Source organism: Babylonia areolata, chromosome 3 (genome assembly GCF_041734735.1).
Source record: "Babylonia areolata isolate BAREFJ2019XMU chromosome 3, ASM4173473v1, whole genome shotgun sequence".
Classification (NCBI taxonomy): Eukaryota; Metazoa; Mollusca; class Gastropoda; order Neogastropoda; family Buccinidae; genus Babylonia; species Babylonia areolata.
Window position 1 is genome coordinate 35,555,052 of NC_134878.1, and position 25,582 is coordinate 35,580,633.

General features: G+C 42.6%; 1 protein-coding gene across 1 annotated transcript in view; it reads right to left on the minus strand.

The window, feature by feature from the left end:
* The window catches only part of LOC143279965 (uridine-cytidine kinase-like 1), a 61,848-nt gene that overhangs the window by 10,660 nt on the left and 25,606 nt on the right, over window positions 1–25,582 (minus strand). Inside the window, exons 2-10 of the mRNA XM_076584353.1 lie at window positions 11,450–11,709; window positions 10,778–10,884; window positions 8,997–9,167; window positions 6,983–7,054; window positions 5,996–6,247; window positions 3,282–3,400; window positions 2,232–2,325; window positions 1,251–1,313; window positions 728–850 (exon numbers count right to left, since the gene is read on the minus strand). Coding sequence (XP_076440468.1) covers window positions 728–850; window positions 1,251–1,313; window positions 2,232–2,325; window positions 3,282–3,400; window positions 5,996–6,247; window positions 6,983–7,054; window positions 8,997–9,167; window positions 10,778–10,884; window positions 11,450–11,709 — 1,261 coding nt within the window. The remainder of the gene's footprint in view (window positions 1–727; window positions 851–1,250; window positions 1,314–2,231; window positions 2,326–3,281; window positions 3,401–5,995; window positions 6,248–6,982; window positions 7,055–8,996; window positions 9,168–10,777; window positions 10,885–11,449; window positions 11,710–25,582) is intronic.

A 25,582-nucleotide genomic window follows, 5' to 3' on the forward strand; every position in this document is an offset into this window, starting at 1 on the left:
GGCCATTACAGTACAAACACATACACATTCTTCAAAGTTAGATCATTTGTCTCAAAAGTGCACCAAAGTCTGTTTATCTTCAAATGCATCACAATGGTATTGTTGATGTTTTTGTGGATGGGTGTATATATGTGTGTGTGTGCACTTAAATGCTCAGGTAAATAAATCATAATAGACCAATAATGTACATATGTGTCAAAGACAACATCTAAGTTGATACTCTCAACATAGCATGTGCATGTCTTTTTTTTCTTTATCCGTTGTATAGGCTTCTGTTCTTTGTATAATGTAATAACTGAATAAAAAAGATGTTTTTTAATGCACCATAACAGGCCTGTTTTGCTTAAAAACTGCTTAACCTCTGCCCTGCTCCACATAAACAATGTTACCACATTTGGGCTGTTCCACCCAAGATCTGATGGAGAGTGGGATTTAACACACAAAAAAACAACAACAACAAAAAACAACAAAATCAACAACAACAGCAACAAAACAACAACAACAAAACAACTGCAACTAGAACCCACAATCTTCCATTTCCCAGTCGGGCAACTAGAACCCACAATCTTCCATTTCCCTGTCGGGCAACTAGAACCCACAATCTTCCATTTCCCAGTCGGTGTAACCACAGGGCTACAGCGTGCCCCTCCTCCCCAACACACACACGCAGAGATACACTCACACACACACACACTTTCACTCACACACACACACAGGGCACACTGACCTCAGGTTCCCCAGTGTCAAGGTTGGTCTGGATGAGGATTTTGCCGATGCTGACATCCTTGCTCACCTCACGCAGAGCCTGCTCCATTGTCTCCCCTGCCCTCAGGATCGACACGCCTGCTATCTGCACCGTCACACACACACATACATCATCATCATAATAATAAAGGTGTTTTATTATTTCATTTGTAATCTGTTTATATCTCTTTATTTTCTGCTCTATGCAGTCTTGATCACTGGACATAACACGACATGGCTTATATGACTTATGCTGTGATGGGCATACTATGAATGCGTTTTCTTGCTGAAATGTGAGAACATAGACTTTGTGCTGTTCTGTGGAGGTAATACATATGTTGCATTTTTGTCAAATGTACAATATCTCCTCTAGAAACAATAAAATATTTTGTATCTTGTATCTTTATGCAAGCTTGAATTCTTCAAGAGGAGTTCTGGTCATGGTTTGATGATATGTGTATATAAAATCTCTTACACTGAAATCCTTCCAGCATCACTTCACTCACCTTAATGTCTGACAACTTCTTCCCTGAATATTCATATCCCTGAGGTGTTTCAGCATTCACAGCCTGTCAAAAATAACATCCTGCTTTAGTTAAATTCAAAGTAAATACATGAATCCACCGTACATAAATCCATCACATACTTTGTGACAACATGAAATAATAAGGATCAACCATTCCAACTTTGTTTAAAAAGAAAAAAAAAATCATACACTGTATTGCCAATGTGACTGTCTAAACAATTATTCTTGCACACTGACGATTTTGAATTAACTATTCTGACTTCACTTCTGTTCAAACACCAATGCAATATGCTGATACTGTTGTGTGTAGCCATGGTCACTGATAACCTTCTGATTACGTCAGATTTCTCTGTATCATAATATGGCTGGTTTCTTTTAAGCGAGCCAATATCAAACCTTTGTTTATTGTGTTAAAACACCAGTACCCAAACCGCCACATAGTCTAGCGGGTGGTGAAGGAAAACAATCTGATGTGTTGTTTGAACCATGTTGTCTGCATATTTTCTAGGCAGATGTTATCATTAGCTGGATCGGCATTTTACATGTGTTCACAGCTCACTGATTTGCTTCAGTGGGAAATGAAAGAACTGGATGACAGTACTGGGAGTACTGGGAGTATATATGAGTGCATTCCACTTGTGTTTGTCTTTTTTTTTTTTTTTCAACATTTTGAAACACGCACACAATGAGTAACTGCAATGCTTATTTTCTTTACAAACAACAAAAGACAGAACAGAATGGAAAAAGAACATGAACAGACACACTTATTGTTGTACACACCTTAAAAGACACAAACACAAGATCTTGTACACACCTTAAAAGATGCAAACACTGTTGTACACACCTTAAAAGGCACAAATACAGATGTATGCACATTAAAAGATGCATATATTGTACACACCTCAAAAGATACAAACACTGTTGTACACATCTTAAAAGACACACATACTGTTGTACACACCTTAAAAGGCAACAAAGACATGGCACATTCAAACAGCAGACGCATCAGCCTTTTAGAGTAGAATATGAATTCATCCCTGTTTGTTTCTTGGTTTCTGAAACAACACAACACATGATAATACATGTCAGCATAATGTGCATTTATGCACCACTTACCCTTCTGCTCTAAGCAAGTTTAACAATACATGTGGTATGAAAAAATCACATGAATAAAATTAATATTATTAAATTAAAAAGTTGCTAACAATCCTATTTGAAAACAGAGTAACATCACTGACAACTCTCACACATCAATTACACACACAAGTACACCAAAATGGTCTGGGGGAAAAAAGGACCTACGGTTTAACTCACTCAGTACGGCCAGTCCTCTCTTCTCCTCTACACAGACCCCTCGGATGTCCAGTGGGTGTCTGAATGACCCAACCTTTAGCTTCCGTCGTCAGAATTGTGGTATTCTTTGTCAACATTCACCTCTTCAGTATAAGAGCCTTCCGCTTGCAATATTTTGATGATGGTAACTGGGGTGAAACGCTGTTAACATCGTCTCTTTCGCCGTTCATATGGAGAGAGTTAAACTATAAAAGATTAAGTTATTGAAAGGGCATCTCCTCGACTACAAGCAATGTCTAAAATTACAACCAGTTCTTAATTAAGAAAACTGAGCAGAACAGCTGTGTCCTTGTCTAATCAAATCATGTTACTTTAGCTCCACAAAACACAGAAAGCTCTAAATATTTGCTCAAAAACAAAGTCTGCACTAAACATAACTTAAGTGAACCCTCCCCTACCAACCTTTTTTTTTTTCTTTTTCAACAAATGACAAGAAATTATCCACTCAGCAACTATCCTAAAACCTGACTGTATAAATCCATGTATAAAAGATAACAGACCCAGTAACACACACATAATCAGAACCAGGTTATTTCATAGTCTCATTTCAACACACAAAAAGTCTTTTAAATGACCCTGTTTTGGTTCTTTACACATAACCAAAAACGAAAGCCACCCAGTTCACAAAAATTAAACTTCAGGTGTTTTCCTTCCTCACCTGATAAAGGTATGCAGGCCATGCACCTGGGGTGTTTTCTCCAACACGTGCAGCGAGTTGGGCATGGGGGCGTCCTTGTATTCCACATTGGCCAGCTTGTTACGCAGCTTGAAACCTCTCTGCAGCACACCACACATCAGGTCAAGTGGACTGGTATTCTAGTGGAAACACATCGCCCAAGAAAGTAAGAGAATCTGGGCACACAGGATTGAATCCCACACTCGCCAGTATTTACTCCCCCTCCACTAGACCTTAAGCGCTGGTTTGGAAGCTGGTCATTCAAGTGAGACGATAAACTGGGGTCCCATGTGCAGCATGTACCTAGTGCCTTATAAAAACCAATGTCAGCAAAAGGGTTGTCCCTAGCAAAAATTTGTGGAAAAATCCACTTTGATAGGAAAACAAATGCACTTACAGGCCGAAAAAAGAACAATGGAAGAAACAATGGGTGGCACTGCACTGTAGCAACATGCTCTCCTGGGAAGAGCAACCCAAATTTTACACAGAAAAATCTGCTGTGACAAAGAGTAATAAAATGTCACATTGCTTACTGAGTTTGTGACAAATGCAATCGCATGTGTGCTTCCAAAAACACATGCATGTCCATCAACATGGCACATCATGTCATCATCCTCGATTCCTGACAGACATGCAGGAATGTCATGAGAACATTATGCCATAATAACAAAAGATCTCATGTTGGCAGTGTGATCAGTATGACAAAGTAACCAATGAAATTTGACTGAGAATTAACATCAAAGATAAAGTGGTGCGAAAAAATGACATAACAAAATCACAGAATGACATTACTCGAAATTGTAGAACTCCCAAGGAGGATCAAGATAAGGACTGGTGTTCAGCATCTGGTTTATCTTATCCTTTTACACAGCGAAATCATGTCATAAAAAAAGAAATACATCAAATACAAATTCTCATTCTGTCTCAAGCATTTTATATATTCTTTTAATTGTACGCATGTCTCCTTCAGGGTGCCTGCAAATCTTCGTGTGTGAATCAGAATAGCTGGTAGTTGGTGAGAACTTCTAAAAAAAAAAAAAAAGTACCCTAAAAATAGTAATGCAGTTTGTTTTTGTTTCTTTCTTTTTTATTTCTTTCTTTTTTTCAAAACCTGGAAACAGCATCTTTTTTTTCTTTTCTAATATACAGTTTGGTTTTCTCTCTTATTATTGAGCTTTGGAACTGCACTTGCCACTCTTGTAACATGTACCATTAACCATGAAAACAAAGGCACACAAAATGCTATGTTTTATCTTTACAAAACCAAAGATGTTTTATAGTGTCTGTACTCAAGTCCACTTGCAGCAGTCAGATAAAACTTCAATCAATAAAAGCTACATCAACAAAGTCATCACACAAAAAGTGTTTAAAAATTCATTTATTTTGCACACAGATGCTCACACAACATTCACACACACTCATATATAAGAGTATAAATGCATATGCACACTCACACACACATAAATACATGCACTTAACCCATTCCCTGCCTTGGGATGTGAGACTCGCGTCCCTTTTGTTGCACTATGATGCGTCTACAAGATGCATCTCTCACATCCTATGTTCACCAGCAGTTCACAGATAGTTAAAGGGAAATTACTTCGTTTCTCTCTGTCTTCTAGAATGTTTGAAGATTGTTTACATCCCTTGGTCTTGTACAGTCTATACTGTATGACTCATAAGCAGTGGAAAATTTTGAATCACTTTCTGACATGGCCGGTCATGGTGTTATCTAGCAAAGATCCTTCTCTGCTCATTTTTCAAAGGTTTACAGCCTTATATCAGAAGTGGCTCAGGAAATACATAAAGTTATGGACAGTGGGGAAGAAACCATATGTAGTGGTGAGGGTGATGATTCCGGTGCAGATAGATTATAATAATAAGTCACAACCCACTTCATGACACAAGTGAAAGTAACAGTGATGTAAGTTTTGTGCCTGAGACTATCAGCCTGTGTCTTTAGCAGGCCAGGAGTGAAGTGACAGTGAACATGAATCAGCTGCCTGCACAATCACTGTCTATTCTACATGTGTTGAGGAAACGGAAGTGGGGCAAGGAGGGGGGTGGACAGTCAGACTCGCCACCAGCAGGGGACGGGAGAGGGGGGTGGGGGCATGGTATCTGTTGGCTGAGTGCCAACACACAGCTAGGCCAGTTTTCTCATCAAGCCCTGGTATAATACTGTGCCACAGGCACCTAATAAAAGTAAAATGGACTGGAAATCCTGGAATTAATTGTGATGCAGGGAATTTTTATTAGACACTTGTTTTCAAGGAAAGGGGTTAAACCGAGTTGTAAAAGAAGTACCAAAGATGACCACACAGGAACACATCACAAAAGGGTTCCCACAGTTCAGCAGATATCCCAGAAGAGATGATCAATTTTCACCATATTTTGTATTTTTGATTTTACTGCTTGTTGAACGGTACTGGTAAATAGTTTCATTAAAATTCTAAGACTTTTTCTTGACCTTGAAGGGCAAAACAGGTTTTCCAAAGACTGTTCCAGCCCTGGAAATGGTTCTCTTATTTTTCCATGACTTTTCCAAGACTTGAGTTGACAAATGACAATGAATATTGTTACTTATAGTCCAGCTGACCGCACAGAGCCATATCACGCACACGCACACGCACACACACACACATGCTTGAACAAAGTCACGCCAAACATCACCAAAGCAAACAACAAGGACTCACAGCCAGGAGCTGTGTGTGCACATGCAGCACGATGAGGTTGATGGCCACGTCATTCTCCCCTCCCCGGGGCACAATGATGTCAGCGCAACTCATCGTTGGCTCAATGTAGTGCTCGAATGATGGCTTCACAAACTTGTTGTACTGCTTCAACACGCCCTCCAGGTCACGACCCCGCTCTGAGATGTCACGCTTCAGACGACGGGCCAGGCGCACATCTGAATCTGTGTCCACAAACACTTTGAGGTCCATTTGCTGCACAACAACAACAAAAAGTAATTCACTAAACAACCAAATAAGTATAAAAACAAAAGAAAAGAATAACAAACAAAAGTCTTCAAAGAAATAATTCTCTAAACAACCAAAAAAGAACAAAAAAAAATGGTGTTTTTCTTCAAAGTCTACAATCAGTAACAGAAAAATTCCATTTTTCCCCTTCAAGTACAGATAAATCCAGATAATCTTTTGCTGGTTAACTCCATTATACGTTATGTTCTCCATCAGTGCAATAACTTAAATGAATCAGAATATGTATTTGACCTTTTCTATACATTTATCCATAAACTCTTCCCCCACCCAAGAACATTAATATTGAAAAAAAACAAAAAACACTGCCACATGGTAAATACTTTTTTCTTCTTTTTTATCTATCAACCTCACCTAAATCATAGCAGTCCTGGGCTTACCAAAATGTTAAGAAAAGTATAGGAGATACTGAAGTGCATTTTCAAAGGACAGTATTTTTTATAAACTGTAATTCAAATTTTCTCTAGCTTTCAAGGTGATCACCAAGCCAAGACTTATTTCACAATAATCTTATGTTTTTTTGTTGTTGGTTTTTTTTTTCATATAGAAAACTAACCAAGGGAAGAGGTGAGTAGGCAAACCAGGAATACACATGTTTCATGATGAAAATTATGCATCAAACAGAATCTGAATGGGAGTGTGAGGAGGGGGAGGGGGAAGAGTGGTGGGAGCGAATGACCTCACCTTCAACAAGTCCTTGCTTGTGAAGGCCATGATGCCTTCAAACACGACCACATTTGCGCCGTAAATTGTTTTCTGAAAACATAGCAAAGATATCCTCAGCATTTCTTAAAAACAAGTACAAAACAAAAATAAAAAATCTCTCTCTCTCACACACACACACACACACAAACACACACACACTGGGTCAACACATCAAAGACTAAAAAGCAGCAGCATGAAGGCACAACAAAAACAGAACACACCTTCCCCACACCCTCTTCTTAGTAAAATGTAACACCTTTTTTCCGTAATGGCAAGAAGAAACTAAATGTAAAGAGTGTTCACAACCATGAATCATCAAGAATTTTAAAGTATACACAGAAAGTGCAAGAACCTGCTGTTGTTGTGTGCACAGAACTAATGAACTTATCTCTGGAAAAACTGAAGTTATGTTCTATCATCTATACCTAACAAAGAATGAAAACATATACCATATTCACCGATCATGGGCCAGGAAAGAAAGGAAAACCGACTATACCCATTCAGGAAAAGTGACTTTGCACACTAATTTTGCTTTTTCACCATTATCACCTGTATTTTACACAAGGTATCCTGAAACAACCCAGCAAGCTTGCTCATGTGAACCCCCATGAACACATATGAACAACAATGTCAAACACAAAATACATTATTCCTGGGCCTGACACAACATCATCACTAGTAGTACTAATCCTGAGTTTATGGGCAGCAACTCCCATGTTCACTTGTATACAAGTACAGGTAAGGCTTTTACATGTAAGACCATTTTTATCCCACCTAATAGGCTATCAAACTTTTTCAGAGGTATAAGTTAATACCACAGACTGCTGTCTTCTTTATCCTGACACCCTGAAATACCACAGACTGCCATCACAGTCATTGTGACATCCTGAAACATCACAGACTACTTACTATCATGGTCATCATGACACCCTAAAATACCAGACTGCTGCCATGGTCATCATAATGCCCTAAAGTAACACAGACTCATCATGGTCATCGTGATGCCCCAAAATGACACAGACGGCTATCATCATGATGCCCCCAAATACCACTGCCTGCTGTCATGGTTATCATGCCCCAAAATAACACTGCCTGCTGTCATGGTCATCATGTCGCCCCAAAATACCAAAGACTGCTGTCATGGTCATCATGCCCCCAAATACCAAAGGCTGCTGTCATGGTCATCATGCCCCAAAATACCAAAGGCTGCTGTCATGGTCATCATGTCGCCCCAAAATACCAAAGACTGCTGTCATGGTCATCATGTCGCCCCAAAATACCAAAGACTGCTGTCATGGTCATCATGCCCCCAAATACCAAAGGCTGCTGTCATGGTCATCATGCGCCCAAATACCAAAGACTGCTGTCATGGTCATCATGCCCCAAAATAACACTGCCTGCTGTCATGGTCATCATGACACCCCAAAATACCAAAGACTGCTGTCATGGTCATCATGCCCCCAAATACCAAAGGCTGCTGTCATGGTCATCATGCCCCCAAATACCAAAGACTGCTGTCATGGTCATCATGCCCCAAAATAACACTGCCTGCTGTCATGGTCATCATGACACCCCAAAATACCAAAGGCTGCTGTCATGGTCATCATGCCCCCAAATACCAAAGACTGCTGTCATGGTCATCATGCCCCAAAATAACACTGCCTGCTGTCATGGTCATCATGCCCCCCAAATACCAAAGACTGCTGTCATGGTCATCATGCCCCAAAATAACACTGCCTGCTGTCATGGTCATCATGTCGCCCCAAAATACCAGACTGCTGTTATGGTCATCATGACACCCCAAAATACCACAAACTGCTATCATAATCATCATGGAGCCCAAAAATACCACAGACTCCTATCCTTGTGACACTCCAAAATACCAAACTCGGCTGTCATGGTCATCATGTCACCCCCAAATACCAGAGACTGCTGTTCTGGTTGTCATGACGCCCCAAAAAACCATAACTGTCATGATTATTATAACACCAACCATGTGCGGTTCCCTGGCGTGTGTGGAGAAGTTGTAGATAGGCACATCGATGTTCTTCCCTTCCTTCAGACGCTGCAGTGTGGCCGCCAGCAGGGGAATGTCAAAGGCATCAGGGTGGTCAAAGTTGTACTCATTGCATGCTGCTCTCTCGTGTTGCTCCTCATTTAATACCTGAAAGAAAAAAAACAATGAGGTCTAAGTTGCTGCACGTTACACAGTAACATACCTCTTCAACCCACCGAATGGGAAAATATACAGCAGATAAATATCTGTGCCCATCAAACCACACACACACACTCTCAACACTTGGAGAGCATTTTGATGTGTTTCTGCATATGATTCAGCCCTTTGTTTCGTTTTGTTTTTGTTGCTTATAGAAGAGCTGACCAAACAGGGCCTTATCAGGACTGTCAAAACATACAAATGCTTAACCGCGCAACACAACACTGTCACATCTACAAAAAACATACAGATGAACCCACAAAATACAGTTCATGACACAGTATCCCAACCATCTAGCTCCTTACGGCAAATAAGACTAGGCCATGCTGAGGACGCCAGCCAATCCTCTTAATTTATCCCCATATTACAAAAAATGGTAAAAAAGGAAAAAAACAATATTTCAATTTCAAAGCCAAACAAAAAATGCATCAAAAAGGCCATACAGGCAAATAACACCGAAGAATGGGCGGCTAGTGCCCATCCCACTGTTTACATCTTAATACCTAATCGCCAGAGTAAAACAGCACAGACAGTACATCATAGACTGTGGAAAAGAGAAAAAAAATGTCAAGGCTTGCTTGAAAAAAGAAAGGGGAATGGGCTGGGAAGGCAGAAAAAGGAGACAACAGCGAAGAAAGAAAAAAGGCAGAAACAAAGAGTGATAGAACAAAGGAAATTTCTAGCACAGAATTTCCAGAAGGCGGGGATGCTATTTATACTGAAAGACCAACGGCATCCCCACGGGCGGATGATTTAGCCCTTGATAATAATTGCACTCAATATAAAAATAAGTATTCCAGTTGCCAATCACAATGTGTTGTTGTTCTGGTGATGTCAATGTGGTGATAGATATGTCCCCTGTCCCCAGTTTCCTGGAATGTTTATCCCTATAAACTGTATCACTTGAGATGGGCGTCAGTGTAAAACCTGATTGCCACTTACCTCTGTGACTCACTGTATGGGGGGCGGGGGGTGTGAGGGTGTGTGTGTGTGGGGGGGTATATATATATATATATGTGTGTGTGTGTGTGTGTGTGTGTGTGTGTGTGTGTGTTGGTGTTGTGTTTTCTGTGTGTGTGTGTGTGTGTGTGTGTGTGTGTGTGTGTGTGTGTGTACTCCAGATGTGGCAAAACTTCTGCACACACACACAACTGTGCTTTTTGGAATAACATTTTCTTTCAACACCTCTTCCCTTTTGACAGCTTTCCCATGGACTGTCCTTAACACACACACATTTGTTGACACAGCGATGCCATTTCCACTTCGCTTTTATCAGACATACACCTAAGGCACACCAAAGTAAATATGCATACATGCCAAGGTGGGGGCTTTACAGTTCGAACTGAAAAAGCTATACACTGAAACACTATCTGCTGGCTAAAATAGCAGATACTGTTGCCTTTTTTAATATTTCACATATATTTGAAAGAATAAATGAATGAATGAATAACTAAGTGAATGAATGAATGAATGTACATGCGTGTGTGTGAGCATGTGTAGTGTGTGTGCATGCATGTGCGTGCTTGTTGTGTGTGTATGTATCATTCTCTCAATTATACCTTATAAAAAGAGTCCATGCTTAGCAAGCTGACCCATGGCACATCCAGCGCTTCAATTATCTTCTTGGCCACAGTTGTTTTTCCAGAGGCACTGCCCCCACATATACCTGCACATTAATAACAAACAACTCTTTTTTCTGTAGTCTATCACAGGATAAACTAAATCAAATGTTACATGAATGGAGATTTAAGCCATATAACTCATAATAATTGAAGCTAAAACACTGACAATATTTTATGTACATATACATTTATATATTACATTTCACTTTTCAGCTTCTCAGGAACCCCCACTGATGTCCCTGCACCAAAAAAAAAGAAAAAAAAGTATTAACGTAAATACACTTTGTTAGAGATAATTGTTCCCAAAACTGATGCTGAGCATATACATCAGAAACCTGACTTTTAAACAAGCAGTAACAGTTTCATGAAATTTTTTATTTCACTAATGTTATGCTAACAAATATTTCTTTTTTAACACAGGGCAAACTTCAGCCAAACACTACAATATGATCCTTGTTTTCTCACTGATCTCAAGGCCTGGGTTTATGCGAAGGTCAAGCATCTGATCTGTTCCTTTTTTTTTTTTTTTTTTTTTTTTTTAAACAGCAGATCTAGCATAGCATTTTTGGATCAGTCCACATGCTTTGACACCTCTTAAAGAAAACTTACCAATAACGAATGCATTTTTCAGCTGTCCATGTGAGTCGTACCAGGGTGGGCGACCCGCTGTGTACAATGTGCGTTTAGCAGTGTGCACAACACGTGTTGCTTTTGTGACGGTGCCAGCGTAGCCTTTTTTCTTGATGCTGCCAGACTTGGCAGGACTCTTGGGGGGCACAGCCTTGATAGTGGGGGAAATCAACCCCTGCCCTCCTCCCATGTGCGGTGAAGGGGTGTCACGATCATTGGCTACATCTTCCCCACTGCCACTGGAACATAGTAATACAATATCAATGATTAACCACTTCTTTGTCAGTTCTGGAAAATGTATCAAAAGGGGTTGAAAGGGTTAAATGTCCAGTAGCCTTTTATAGCAATTGCAGCAGTGAATTTGTTTCCATAGAGACTAGCGCTTAGCACTGGAAGGTGGGGCCTAATCCTCTCCTTCCGCTGTTTTAACCTTCCCCAACCGTAGTGAGGTACTCATTACCACCCTGGTTACTTGCTGCCCAATATGCCTTCTGGAATGTACAGCAGCAATGAAGATGTTGCTATTTCCGTAACAAAGCTTTTTAATGGAACTGGACTGTTAACCGTGTGCCCTATCTCCAACCCGAGGACCAGTGAATCGCACTTTTTCTGCTTTTACTGGCCTGGCTTGGGCAACCCTACCAGGAGCATAAGCTCCCACCGGCATAGCTCCTGGGAGTGAGGAAAATCACAGTAGAGTGTCTTTACCAAGGAGTAGGACACGACATCTTGCCAAAATGCAGCCTAAAAACTCTGATCACTGGTAAACACTGAATCAGAAATCCAACGCTTGATTCTGCCAAGCGCCTCTAGGAAACTGTATCATTCAAAACAAATAATGCACTTGACAGTGCCATGTGGACCATCAGTGACTCACACTGATGCAGACTGAAGGAAATGTTTTGACAGATGCTTTGAACCACTTAACTCACAGCTGTCACCTGATGTGGCATACAATTTTTGGTGATGGTTTTTATACTGACAGTGACAGTGGCAGGCAACTATGAAAACAACCAGTGGGGACAGGTTGCTTAGTTTGGGACAGAGATCAGAAAATCGATGCTCAAAAGATACACAGCACTCTGAGCACTGAGCTGAAACGAGAATTATTAACTTTCAGGTTCATGTTTCTTCCTCAGTCCATGTCTGTGTCTTCTTAGATATGGTAGCTAATTTCACCAGAGTAAAGGATCTGTTGTACAGTGATTGGGGGTTTCCAGAAAAAATGTGTATGCATTTCTCTCTTACAGAAAAACTTGCTGTCTTATAAATTTGAGTACTTACAAAACTTAACATCAAAATTATCAGAAAAGAACTAAACAGATCTACAGGTACTGATATTTAGATGCAGGTTATGGTAAACACAATAACAGAGTTCTATGTTAGAGAGGTGCTGTGGTCAAGTTGGTCTGGCACTGGACTTCGATCCAGTGATCACTAGTGATCAGGCCCCTTTCAGCCTGGTGTTGTGTCCTTGGGAAGGGCACTTAACTCTGATTTTCCTGAATTCACTCATGTGTGAATGGGTTCCTTTCTTCATGTGGAGAAGGTTAAAACACCAGAAAAAAGAGGATTGGGCCCCACCTTATGCCAAGCCCTGGACACAGTAGATATGTATTGTATGTATGGGACCTTTATTCTTTTCAACAACAACAAACAACTATATACATGTTATACTGGCCTCAACGACTCATCAGGAGTTTGTGAGGCCAATATAACATGTTTATAGAGTTTTATCAGTTTGGTTTTCCATGGGTGAGAGACTGGGACATATTAACCAGTTCAGTGCCAGAGAATTTTGTATAAAAAAACAAACAAAAAAAAAACAATAAAAAAATAATTTAAAAACTCATCCTTGCCAGAGGATACTGAGGATTCAGGGGTTTTTTTTTGTGTTTTTTTAAATTCTAGCACAAAAACTGTAGGAGATACACTGATACAGAACAAAAGTAAACATTCTTGTGAATAAAAATGAATGCCGATTTTAAATCCGGGCTTATGTCCCAATCTATATTTTGAACCCAGATAACTATTTAGGCAGATGAAAGCGAAGATATTAATTTTCAGGCATTAAAAGTCTATTTCCACCTCAAAATACAGCTGGAAATGCATGCTTACTGCCTGATATACACCTGCAAAATAAAACAGCAAATACGTTTATGATAACAGTCACAACACTTGTAGTCATGTAAGTGAATAACTATTCCAGCAACGACATACGTAGGTTTGGTCAAGATAAAAAATCAATCATATTCTCAGCACGTAAGCCATCAAACTTTTCTTGCACCTAAGAGCGCCCCCTTTAGAGGAGAGAGCACTTTGATGATTTTCCACTCCTCCTGGTAGCAACTGATCCAGTGTCTGTTGTGCATCTGGTTTGTCTCCTCTATAAAAACAACAAAACTCAGTGAACTGATCAGTGACAAAAAGTGTGAAAAAGCAACAACAACAACAAACCCCCCCCCCCCCCCCCCCCCAAAAAAAAAAAACCATGTGATTCACGTCTATCGTCTGTCAACCCTGAATTTAGAGAAAATCGTTGATCACTGTGAAAAGACAGCAAAGTGACAGGCAGGTACCACGCCCCCTCCCTGCCTTCTGTCTGGCCTTTGACCTATTGTCTTACATCACTCCTCTATCTCTCCTCCCCCTCTTCTCAAATTACATAAAGTCCCACACCTTCACTGTCAGTCATGGTCACTCAATCAGAAATGATGTCGGACTGGATAGATGGACTGAAGAAAGTGTCGAATGTTGCTGTCAATGTCATTGCCATCACCTTCAAGTTGGAACCAACCATAAGATCCATCACTCATCGTCATATTCATACACGATCAGCGCAGCTTGTGTAAATCCACTGACTGGGAGCTCTGTCTTCACTTAAAGAATCAGACGCCTTTTTGGCATGTGAGGCAAACCTCCTTTTACACGCATGCTCCAAGTGGTCCAATAAGCAAATCATTATTGAGAGAAAAAGGGGTCTTCCATCTAACGCATGCTCACTTAAATAGTATGTTTATAATCCAGACACATTAAACTAACCATTCAGAGTCTGTTTATGTTCATTGTACCAAACTCTGATGATGGAAAAATTGAAATACATGCAAGATGTCAGTGGATGTCTTACAGGCGCTGTGGCAACACTTTTTACAGGGTGTCATTTGACATCTTATAAGCAGTCAACTGGTTAATTATTGTTTACAATCAATCTTGTGTCGATCATGTAATTTTCATCTCCGAAGGCTAGCCTCAGTCAGACCCTACATAACAAAGAAAAATATGGCTCAGTTGGTTTCCTCATTTGTCCTGTCCAGACTGGATTACTGCAATTCCACTCTTGCAGGTTTACCATCTTCCTCTATCAACAGATTACAGAAAATCCTGAACAATGCTGCACGACTGGTTCTCGCCAAAAAGAAATCTGATCATGTTACACCTCTGCTGAATCAGTTACACTGGCTTACAATTGAGTCCCGCATTCACTATAAGTTAGCAACACTCGCCTTCAAACATTCTGACAAGTGTCTTCCATTGTATCTCTCCTCTGTATTGGAAACATATGAACCGCACAGAACATTAAGATCCAGTTCTGAAAAGCTGCTTAAACTAGTTAAAGTTCCAAGGACTAATCTGAAATGCGCTGGAAATAGGTCTTTCAGAGCTCAGGTTCCCAAAGTGTGGAACTCTCTACCTTCATCTCTTAGAAATTCCTCTATCTACACTCCTTTAAGTCAGATCTGAAAACTTACCTTTTCCATAAGCATTTTTGTTCTGGGCGGAATGGTTAAACCAAGGTATGCCTTTTGGCAAGTATCTTTGTGCTAGTATTTTTATAGACCTGTTTTAATGCATTGTCGATTGTGTAATTTCGGTCTTAGATGTAGTAGTATAAGGGATGGGGGTTCTATATGTAACGGATTTAAGCGCCCATAAGGCGCAACAACGCCTTAAACCATAAAAACGAAAAACCCGCGCGATCGTTTTTTTCGGCTTAAAAAGGTGAGCCAAATCACTAGATAAAAAAAAATGATGGTTAAATATGTGTATGGAGAGCCAAATGGTCATGGGGGTTCTGGTTCATAAGAGAGGAGGTATCAAGTGGGTCAACCGTTCACATATGAACGTTTGACCTAGTTAGCTTTTTGGATGGTATCAAGTGGGTCAACCGTTCACATATGAACGTTTGACCTAGTTAGTTTGAGTACGCGCGATCCTTAAATATGTGTATGGAGAGCGAAACGGTTGCCCCGTTCCCCGCGTGCTGGCAAGCTAGCGACCGCTCGGCGTGTGTGGCCCGAGCGGGATCAATAGCTAAGAGTGTGGTCCCGCCTGCCTCGCAGATCTTCCCGCCCGCGCGCACGGCTTGTGATCACCCTTTTAGAGAAATACATTATATTGTAAATATAGAAAAAATGCCTTTTCCGCATAACATTTGCGAGTACCCCAAAGTTAAAACAAGTGGAGTATGCGGCCAACCTTGCATGGGACTCTATTGCAAAGATCATATTAAATGCCATAGAAAAGGAATGCCACTTCCAGTACTTTGTTTAAAATGCAACCTTTATGTACGCACGAAGTATGCTATTTGTTGTACATGTAAGTATAAAAAAGAGAAGCCTCCTCCCGTGGAGAAAAAGATTGATCCTATACCCGATTGTGGAGAACATTCAAGCGACTCTGAGGATGAGGATTATGCTTCTGATGATGATGAAATTGACCCTTTTGAAGCCTATTCTAGAGGGTATATTCCACCCTTTGGTGGAGTTATCATTGGATTCAGAGATTGATCAGCTTATGAAATCCTATTAGAGAAAAGATTATATATAGAACATATTGAGAGTAAAAATGGCGCAACGATATTCTGAAAAGTATTACCGTGATCTTGCTTCTAAAAAAGAGATTCCTAATCATGAATCTATGAATAAAACTGAGTTGATTAAAGCACTGGGGTTTGATGCTTTGGAGGGGGAGACCAATGCTACGCTTAAAGATATTGCACGAAAGCTCAAAATTCGTGGTTTTAGTAGAATGAAAAAAGATGAACTTATTAAAATTATACGTAAACTACAACATAAAGCTGAATCCACGGAGGAGTTTGGTAGTATTATTAAAAATTATAAACTTGCGGCTCTTCCAAATGAAATAGATCCGCTTTCGTTTATGATGAGTAAAGTGGACACTATTAACCAAAGAGCTATTCCACTGACCAAACAAAATATTGTTTTAACGGTGGAGTTTGGTCAAATTAAAAATGATGATACTACTGTAGCTGTATTTCGATCGGAATATCAAAGTATTATTGATGTTGTTGATGATCAAGATATTGAAAAACAAATAAAATATATTTTGTTAAAAATAGAAAATTTTACAAATGAAGGTTCAGGATGGTTCATTAAAAGAATCTTTAGTTTATGGGTGAATAGAGTTTCTATTACATCTCCAGGATCCTTTATTGAATCACCACAGTGGTTAAAAAATAAAAGAGCTGTGATTAATATTAAAAATAAAGATGATCAATGTATAAGACATTGTTTACGTGCACACAAGTTTCCAACAAAAACGAATTCTAATTTAACTTCTGCCTATCCTTCTGATGATGGGTTAAATTTTGAAAATATTGACTTTCCTACACCTATAAAACAAATTACAAAGATTGAGACTCAAAATAATATTGCTATTAATGTATACTATTTAAAAAATAAAACGATTGAACGTGCAAGAATATCAAAACAACCCGCCAACATGGAGCGTATTAAACTTCTTATTATAGAAAATGAAAATGGTGGACAACATTATACTTATATTAAGAACTTTAACAGACTACTTAGTAATACAAACAAACACAAAGCAGCAATGTACTTTTGTGAGTATTGCTTGACAGGTACAACATCATCAGAACTTTTAGAAGAACATATTAAGCGATGCGCGCAGATCAACCACAAGAACTATTCTCGCGTTGAGATGCCATCGGAGAAGACAAAAATGATCAAATTTACCAATTTTCAAAATCAAATGCAAGTTAGTGATGTGATATATGCTGATTTTGAGGCGATTTGTAAAGAAATAAAAGACGATTCCCATTCGAATAATACCATCAAAGAAAGCGAACACATCATCTCGTCATACGGGTTTGTGCATGTTAGGTCTGATGGAAGGGCGTACAAACCGCAACTATTTCGTGGTGAGAATGCGGTCAGTCATTTTCTCGAAAAACTTCGAATAATATATTATCATACTGTCAAGGAATTGAAAAAACCAGTTCCAATAAAGGTGACCAAAAAAGATAACGAATCGTTTGAAAACGAACGAGTTTGTTGGATATGTAGAGGGGAACTACTCGCAAATGATAAAGTAAGAGATCATGACCATATCACAGGGAACTATAGAGGTGCCGCGCATGCATCGTGTAATCTTAAATTGAGAATAAAACCCGACGAATTTGTGTTGCCGATATTATTTCACAACCTCAAAGGTTACGACTCTCACGCGATCATTTCGGAGCTCGCGAACAAAGGTGGTGGTAGAATTATGTGTATCGCGAATAATAAAGAGAAGTACATCACATTCAGTTGGGGAAGGTTGAAGTTTTTAGATAGTTTCGCATTCTTGAGTTCGAGTCTCGACCAGCTTGCGAAGAACCTTCCGGATGATAAGAAGTTTTTAACGCGCGAACATTTCACAGATGAGGAGGAGTTCAAGCTCGTTACGAGAAAAGGAGTCTTTCCGTAAGAATATATTACCGATTGGAGTAAATACGAAGATACAAAACTACCAAAGAAAAGTCATTTCTTTAGTAAACTTAACAACACGGATATATCAGAAAGTGACCACAAGCATGCCAAGAATGTGTGGAAGAAGTTTAAATGTAAGAATCTAGGTGATTATAACGATCTGTACTTAGTCACTGATGTGCTGAAATGAAATGAAATGAAATTATGGTGCTTAGAGCCTCGCCGACCACTAAGGCCATCTCAAGGCTATCGCCGCGTCAATTACTACTACAAGGCTAAAAAAACAACCAATTAAAATGAGTCACCACTTCAAACTTTCCACTCCAAAGTTTAAAAAAAAACTTCCATAGTTTAAAACCTTCAAATCTGGTTAAAAAGGTTCACTTCTTTTAAGAAGTCCATCAGCGCCCACGGAGGGACATCACGAAACAAAGTCTTCAAAGAAACCGCCGTGTAATGTCTGCGTCTAACGTCATGCAGATCCCAACAGTCAAGGAGCACGTGTTTCACGGTGAGAGGCTCGTCACAGGGAACGCATCGCGGGGCCTCCTCCCCCTTCAACAAGTAAGAATGAGTAAAAAAAGTGTGCCCCGTACGCAGTCTGCACAGCACAGATTCCTCCTTTCTGTTCTTCACCCCCGAAGGGAGGGTCTCCCCCAGGTCCGGACGGATCTGGAAGAGTTTGTTGTCTATCTGGGTGTTCCATTTCTCTTGCCAAAGATCTTTAACGTAAGAATTGACCTTCCGCTTCATGTCTGTATAGGGTACCAAGGATCTGGACAATTCTTTCTTTACAGCGTTCCTGGCCAGCAGGTCCGCCCTTTCGTTACCACGAATGCCAACATGTCCGGGAACCCAGGCCAACACAACCTCGTATCCTTTCTTCGTTGCGAGAGTAAAAGTTTCATAAAATTCCAGCAGTTTGGGATGAGTGATATTCCTGCAGGCGATCGCCTCCAGGGCTGATAAGGAGTCGGAAAAGATCATGAATCTCTTCTGTTTGGAAGAGAGAACCATTTTTAACCCCAGGACCAGTGCGGTCAGTTCCGCGGTGTATACCGAGCTGTCAGACAGGATGTGTTCCGTTGAGGGCCGGTCAGGAAAGGCGGGACAGAACGCAGATGCGGCGACTCCGTCCTCTGACTTGGAACCGTCAGTGAAGATCCCTTGAAAGGTGGGGAATTTGTGGCACAGTTCCGAAAAGTAGGTTCTGTAGGCCAGAGAACTGGTGGTGTCCTTACGGTACGAGGCCAGATCGAATCGGACCTCAGGTGTTGTAAAGGTCCACGGGGGGCTGTCAGGGAACTTAGAGAAATCTGAGATGCCACCGACATCCAGATCGGCATTTTCCAAGTGCGGCTGAATGCGGAGTCCGAGAGGAGGTATGCAGTTTGGGTTGTCTGTAAATTTCTTATCGAAAGGGTTGTTGAATACAGCATCGTAAGCAGGGTTTGTAGGTTCCGAAAACAATTTCAAATAATAGTTCAGGGTCAGCTTCAGTCTGCGGTTGGAAAGAGGCGGTTCCCCCGCCTCTGCATACAGGCTGTGCACAGGGGTGGTGCGGAAAGCACCCAAGCTGAGACGGAGCCCTTGGTGGTGTACAGGGTCCAACAGTTTCAGGTAGGACGGTCTGGCCGAGCCGTATACAACACTTCCATAATCCAGTTTGGACCGGACCAGGGCTCTGTAGAGGTGCAAGAGAGTCCTCTTATCAGCACCCCAGTTCGTGTGTGCCACAACTCGGATGATGTTCAGGGCTTTTAGGCAAGATATTTTCAGCTGTTTAATGTGGCTGAGAAAATTCAGCTTCTGATCGAAGACGACCCCTAGAAATCTGGCTTCCTTGACCGCCGGGATGGTGGATGTTCCCAGACGGATTTCAGGGTCTTGATAGAATTGGCGAAAATTATGAAAGTGGATGCATTCAGTTTTGGAGGACGAAAATGTGAAGCCATTCTCCTCTGCCCAACACTGGATTTTGTTGACGCAGAGCTGAAGCCGTCGCTGGATGCTGGCGTACGTGCTGCCGGTTGCATATAAAGCAAAATCATCCACGAACAGCGAGCTGTCCGATCCTTTCTGAACGGATTGAACGATGTCATTAATTTTGATGCTGAACAGAGCAGGCGACAGGATGCTCCCCTGCGGGACACCCAGCTCCTGCTCGTGAATGTCGGACAAGGTGGTGCCGACTCTCACCTGGAATTGTCTGTCTTGTAAAAAATTGTGGATAAACTGAGGCAGGTGTCCTCGGAAGCCGAGCTTGTGCAAGTCGGAAAGAATACCAAATTTCCACGTGGTATCGTAAGCTTTCTCCAGGTCAAAAAATATGGCCACCACATGTTGTTTGTTGACGAAAGCATTTCTTATCGTGGTTTCCAGACGAACCAGATGGTCAACGGTAGAGCGATGCTTGCGGAAACCGCACTGTTCCTTCGCCAGAAGGCCGTCGGTCTCTAGTTTCCACATCAGTCTACCGTTGACCATCTTCTCCATCAGTTTGCAGACGCAGCTGGTCAGTGCAATTGGGCGGTAGTTGGAGGGGTTCGAGGGGTCTTTTCCCGGTTTCGGCAGCGGGATTATGAGGGCTTTCCGCCAGGAGGGTGGAAAGAAGCCTGTGACCCAGATGTGGTTATAAACTTTAAGCAGGGTGTCCAGACAGGTTTGGGGAAGGTGCTTTAGGAGTTTATAATGGACTTCGTCCATTCCTGGACAGGAATCCGTACAGGTCTGAAGGGCAGATTTAAGTTCGTTCATTGTGAAAGGAAGGTTGTAATTCTCTGTGTTGTCGGAAAAGAAGTTACATGGTGTTTTTTCTGACAGGTTTTTGGTTTTAAGAAAGCGAGCAGATTTGTTAGCAGATCTCGAGTTCTGTTCTATTGTGGAGGCAAGCAAATTGGCAACTGCTTTCTTCTCTGTGACCAGAGCGTCTGAAAGTTTAAGATGGTGGAAGGTCGGGCATGCGTTTTTGCCCTTAATTCTTTTTAAAACCCTCCACACTTTCTTCTTGGGTGTGTTGGAGGTTAAGGAAGAGCAGAAATCTCTCCAAGACTTCCTCTGGCTCTTTTTAAAAACATACCTGGCTTTCGCCCTCAGCTGTTGATGGGTTCGAACGCTATCGGACTCCGGTCTCCGAAAGACGCGTCGCTGCGCTCTCTTCCGAGACTTGCGGGCCTCCCGACATTCCGCGTTGAACCAGGGCGTTCTAGGGACCTGAGGCTTGGAGGTAGACGATGGGACTGCTGCTTTGGCGCAATCTAAAACGATCCGAGTCAGAGCGTCAGCAGGGTCCTTGCTTTTCAATACTGTTTCTTCCTGCAGCTCCGCTCTTATCTTGGTGGTAAAAAAACTCCAGTCTGCCTTGTCGTAGTACAGGCGGTCAGGCAGAGAGTCACCTTCTCCATCTGTGGGGCGGAGGACGACAGGAAAGTGGTCACTCCCGTGCAGATCGTCGTGCACTTTCCACTCGTAGTCCAGGACCAACGATGGATCGCAGACCGACAGATCTAAACACGAGAGCTTTCCAGAGGACAGATGCAGGTAAGTGGGAGACTTGTCGTTAAGACAACACAAGTCCATGTCAGAGAGAAGGTTTTCTAAGAGAAGACCTCGGGCTGATCTCATCTCACTTCCCCAGAGCGGGGAGTGTCCGTTGAAGTCGCCCAACAGTAAAAACGGACGTGGGAGCTGGTCGACCAGGTTCATGAGGTCCTGCCTCAGAACACGGACGGAAGGGGGAAGGTAGAGAGAGCAGACAGTGATGGTTTTCTCGAGCGTGACTCTGACTGCCACCGCCTGTAAAGGGGTGCTTAAAAGAACTGTACTGTATAAAAGGGACTTTCGAATAAAAAGAGCGACACCTCCCGTCAACCCCTCTTGCTTCGGTTGAGCGGGTTTAAAAACGGAGTTAAAACCAGAGAGAGATAAAACCTTGCCATCTCTTTGCAGAGTCTCCTGCAGTGCCAGCACTGAAGGTTTCAAAGCACGACAAAGCAGCTGGAGTTCCTGGAAGTTGGCATAGAATCCCCGGATATTCCAGTGGATCACTGCCATTAAAAAGGTTTTTTTTTTAAAAAAAAAATAAAGCAGCAGCCTATTCCATCGCTACCCCCTGCTCCTCCACTTGCGGTGGCTCAAGGTCCGCCAGGATGGAATATTTGTTCTTTGACATAAATTTTTCGGGTTCAGACCGGGTCGGAATATCCACCACCTCGGCCCCTCCCGATCCCGCCGTGGCCGCAGCCCTCCCCTCCTTGAGTTTTGGAGGTGCGGGGGGCTTCCGGCCACTTCCGCCAGCCCGAGGGCCAGGCAGACGAGAGGCGGGGCGAGGGGGCCCGGGGGGTGGGGTGGGGCGGGAGGCGGACAACGTGCCTCCGCCCGAGGCTTTTCTCTCCCGCCCAGCAGCCCCTGAGGACTGCCGCGCAGGATGGGAAGGGGTGGACACAGCGCCTCCACCCAAGGCCGACGGTTCCGACGAGGCGGTTAAGTCGTCCGTCTGCGTTCCTGTGGACGTCGTCTGGACTGCGACGTCCACCGTCCCGGATCTGACGACAGAGGCATACGACGTCCTAGGCGACGCGGCCTCCACCTGTTTCCTTGCCTCAAAGAAGGAAATTTTCTGTTCTGTCTTGACTTTCTGAATTTGTTTTTCTTTCTTCCAGGCGGGGCAGTCCTTCGATGAGGACGGGTGGCCACCTCCGCAGTTCGCACACAGGGCTGCACTGACGCAATCGCCCTGGTGCGCCGCCTTCGAACAGGTGCCACACGCCTCTTCCTCCTTACATCTGTCTCTCACGTGTCCGAATTTCTGACACTTAAAGCATCTCAGAGGGGACGGTACGTACAGGCTGACATTAACTAGCAGGTATCCGACCCGAATGTCCTTGGGGACATCCGGGCAGCAGAAGGTGAGGAAGAAAGTGTTGGTCGGGACTCTGTCCGACCCCTTCCTCACCGTCACCCTGTACACATCGGTCACTCCCTGAGAGGACAGTTCGCTCTTGATCTCGGCCTCAGACACACCTTTCAACTCCGGGCATCTGATGACTCCCTTAGAGCAGTTGAGACCTTTGTGAGGGGAAATCTTCACTGCCCTATCCACGAAAGTGGTCGCCTTCAGAAGGAGCTGTGTCTGTCTTTTGGATTCTGTCTGTACTAAAAACGCTCCGCTCCTCAGCCTCTTGATGGATCTGAGCGATCCTGCCAGGCACTGAAAGCCCTTCTGGACAGCGAAGGGGCTGAGAGCTGACAAGGGCTTGTCGTCATCAGCGCCCTCCATCACTAGCCATGATGGCCAAAAACCAGAGGTCTCGACGACCTCCGACTCAGAGTCTGAGTCGTCCGTTCCCTGTCGTCGTCTTTTTCCGAGTTTGGGGGGGTGTATTTGTTTAGGATTCATGTTGAAAGAAAAATGTGAATTCATCCCTCCCTTACCCACCCACCATGGGGTCCACTTAGGGGCCAGGGTCAAGGGAACACCAGCTTGACCCCTTCCAGGTTTCGGGAGGGATATACAACCAGCAGCCCAGCTCCAACGTGCTCCCCCCCGATCATGCCCAGCTCCCGGGGACAGAGAGCCGAGCACTACGGGGGTTACCTTCGTCAGCCACTAAACTGCCAGTCTTGACCCAGCCTCACGAAGGGGTAGCCGATTGACACACACGGGCCAATGTGTGCCGCCTGTCTTAGGAGAGGTCCGAGCCAAAGGGATGTGTTGAGAGCAGCGTGCTCTCTCAATCCCCAGGATCTCATTCCCCTCCATCACAGGTCGCGCCGCACGGCAAACACGGCGGGCCTAAAGAAGGCCGCAGAGAAAAAAAAGAATGTGGAAAAGAAGGCTTGATGGGGAGCTGAGGACAGAAAAGAGGCGGTAAAAAGAAGAACAAAGAATAGCGAAAGGGACAGTGGGTCACGTTTAGTTTGGGCCTCACTCACGACCTGTTCGGCATGGGAAGCCCTATCAGGGGCATCAGTACAAAACCACCACTTATTCAGCCCTAACAGCTACGATGGCTATGTAGGCTGTCAATTAAGACCTGGGACCAGAGCACCAAACCCCAAGAAGCACTGATGCCCCCGCCGACATAGCTCGCTCGATCACTGGCCACTAAGCCTCCCGACCACGACAACGTAGTGACCCTCCCGGGAGTGGGTCAGGAGAACACCAGCCTGACCCCCTCCAGGTTTCGGGAGGCACTGATGTGCTGTTACTTGCCGATGTGTTCCAGAATTTTAGAAATACGTGTTTGCGAACTCATAATCTCGATCCTGTTCATTATTACACGCTTCCCGGAATGTCTTGGGATGCTTTACTCAAGAGTACGGGAATAGAACTCGAACTGTTGACGGATATCGAACAATATAACATGATAGAGGCGGGAATACGCGGTGGAATCAGTATGACTGTAAGAAGATACGCGGAGGCTAATAACAAGTATATGAAAGATTACAGGCCTGAAAAAACGGATTCGTATATCATGTATCTCGACGCGAACAACTTGTATGGTTGGGCGATGTTACAAGCTTTACCCACGGGTGGATTTATCTGGGATAACGATGCCAATCTCGAAAAGATTCTAAATCACCCCGACGATGATGAGACGGGATATATTGTGGAGTGTGATATCGAGTACCCTAAGGAATTACACGACGAACATAACGATTATCCCCTAGCTCCTGAGAAAATAGAAATAAAACTCGAAAACCTCTCACCCTATCAACGACGCCTTCGTGAAAAACTCGAGATGCGCGGAAAGGAAACGAGAAAATTAGTTCCGAATCTATGGAATAAGGTTGGTTATGTCGTTCACTATAGAAATCTCAAGCTATACACGCAACTTGGCATGAAAGTAACTAAAATCACAAAAGTGTTAAAGTTTAATCAAAGTCCCTGGATGGCGCCCTATATACTGATGAACACCAAACTGAGACAAGCCGCTACTAACGATGCCGATAAAGATCTGTATAAATTAATGAACAACTCAGTATTTGGTAAAACTATGGAAAATATCAGAATGAGAACGAATATCAAATTATTCAAGTTAGATGAAGAGGACAAGGCACGCAAACTAATAAACAAACCGGCTTATGTCGATCATATGATCATCAACGAGAAACTTCTAGCGATTCACTACAAAAAAAATAAGCTTGTGCTCAATAAACCTATCTATATCGGGATGGCCATTCTCGACCTATCAAAGTATCTCATGTATGATTTGTATTACAACCACTACAAGAAAAAATATGGAAGTAGATGCAGGTTGTTATATACTGATACCGATTCATTCATTCTCCACGTAGAATGCGAGGATTTTATCACTGGTATGGATGATAATGTACATGACCGCAGTAATTTTCCAAAAGATCATCGATTGTACGATAA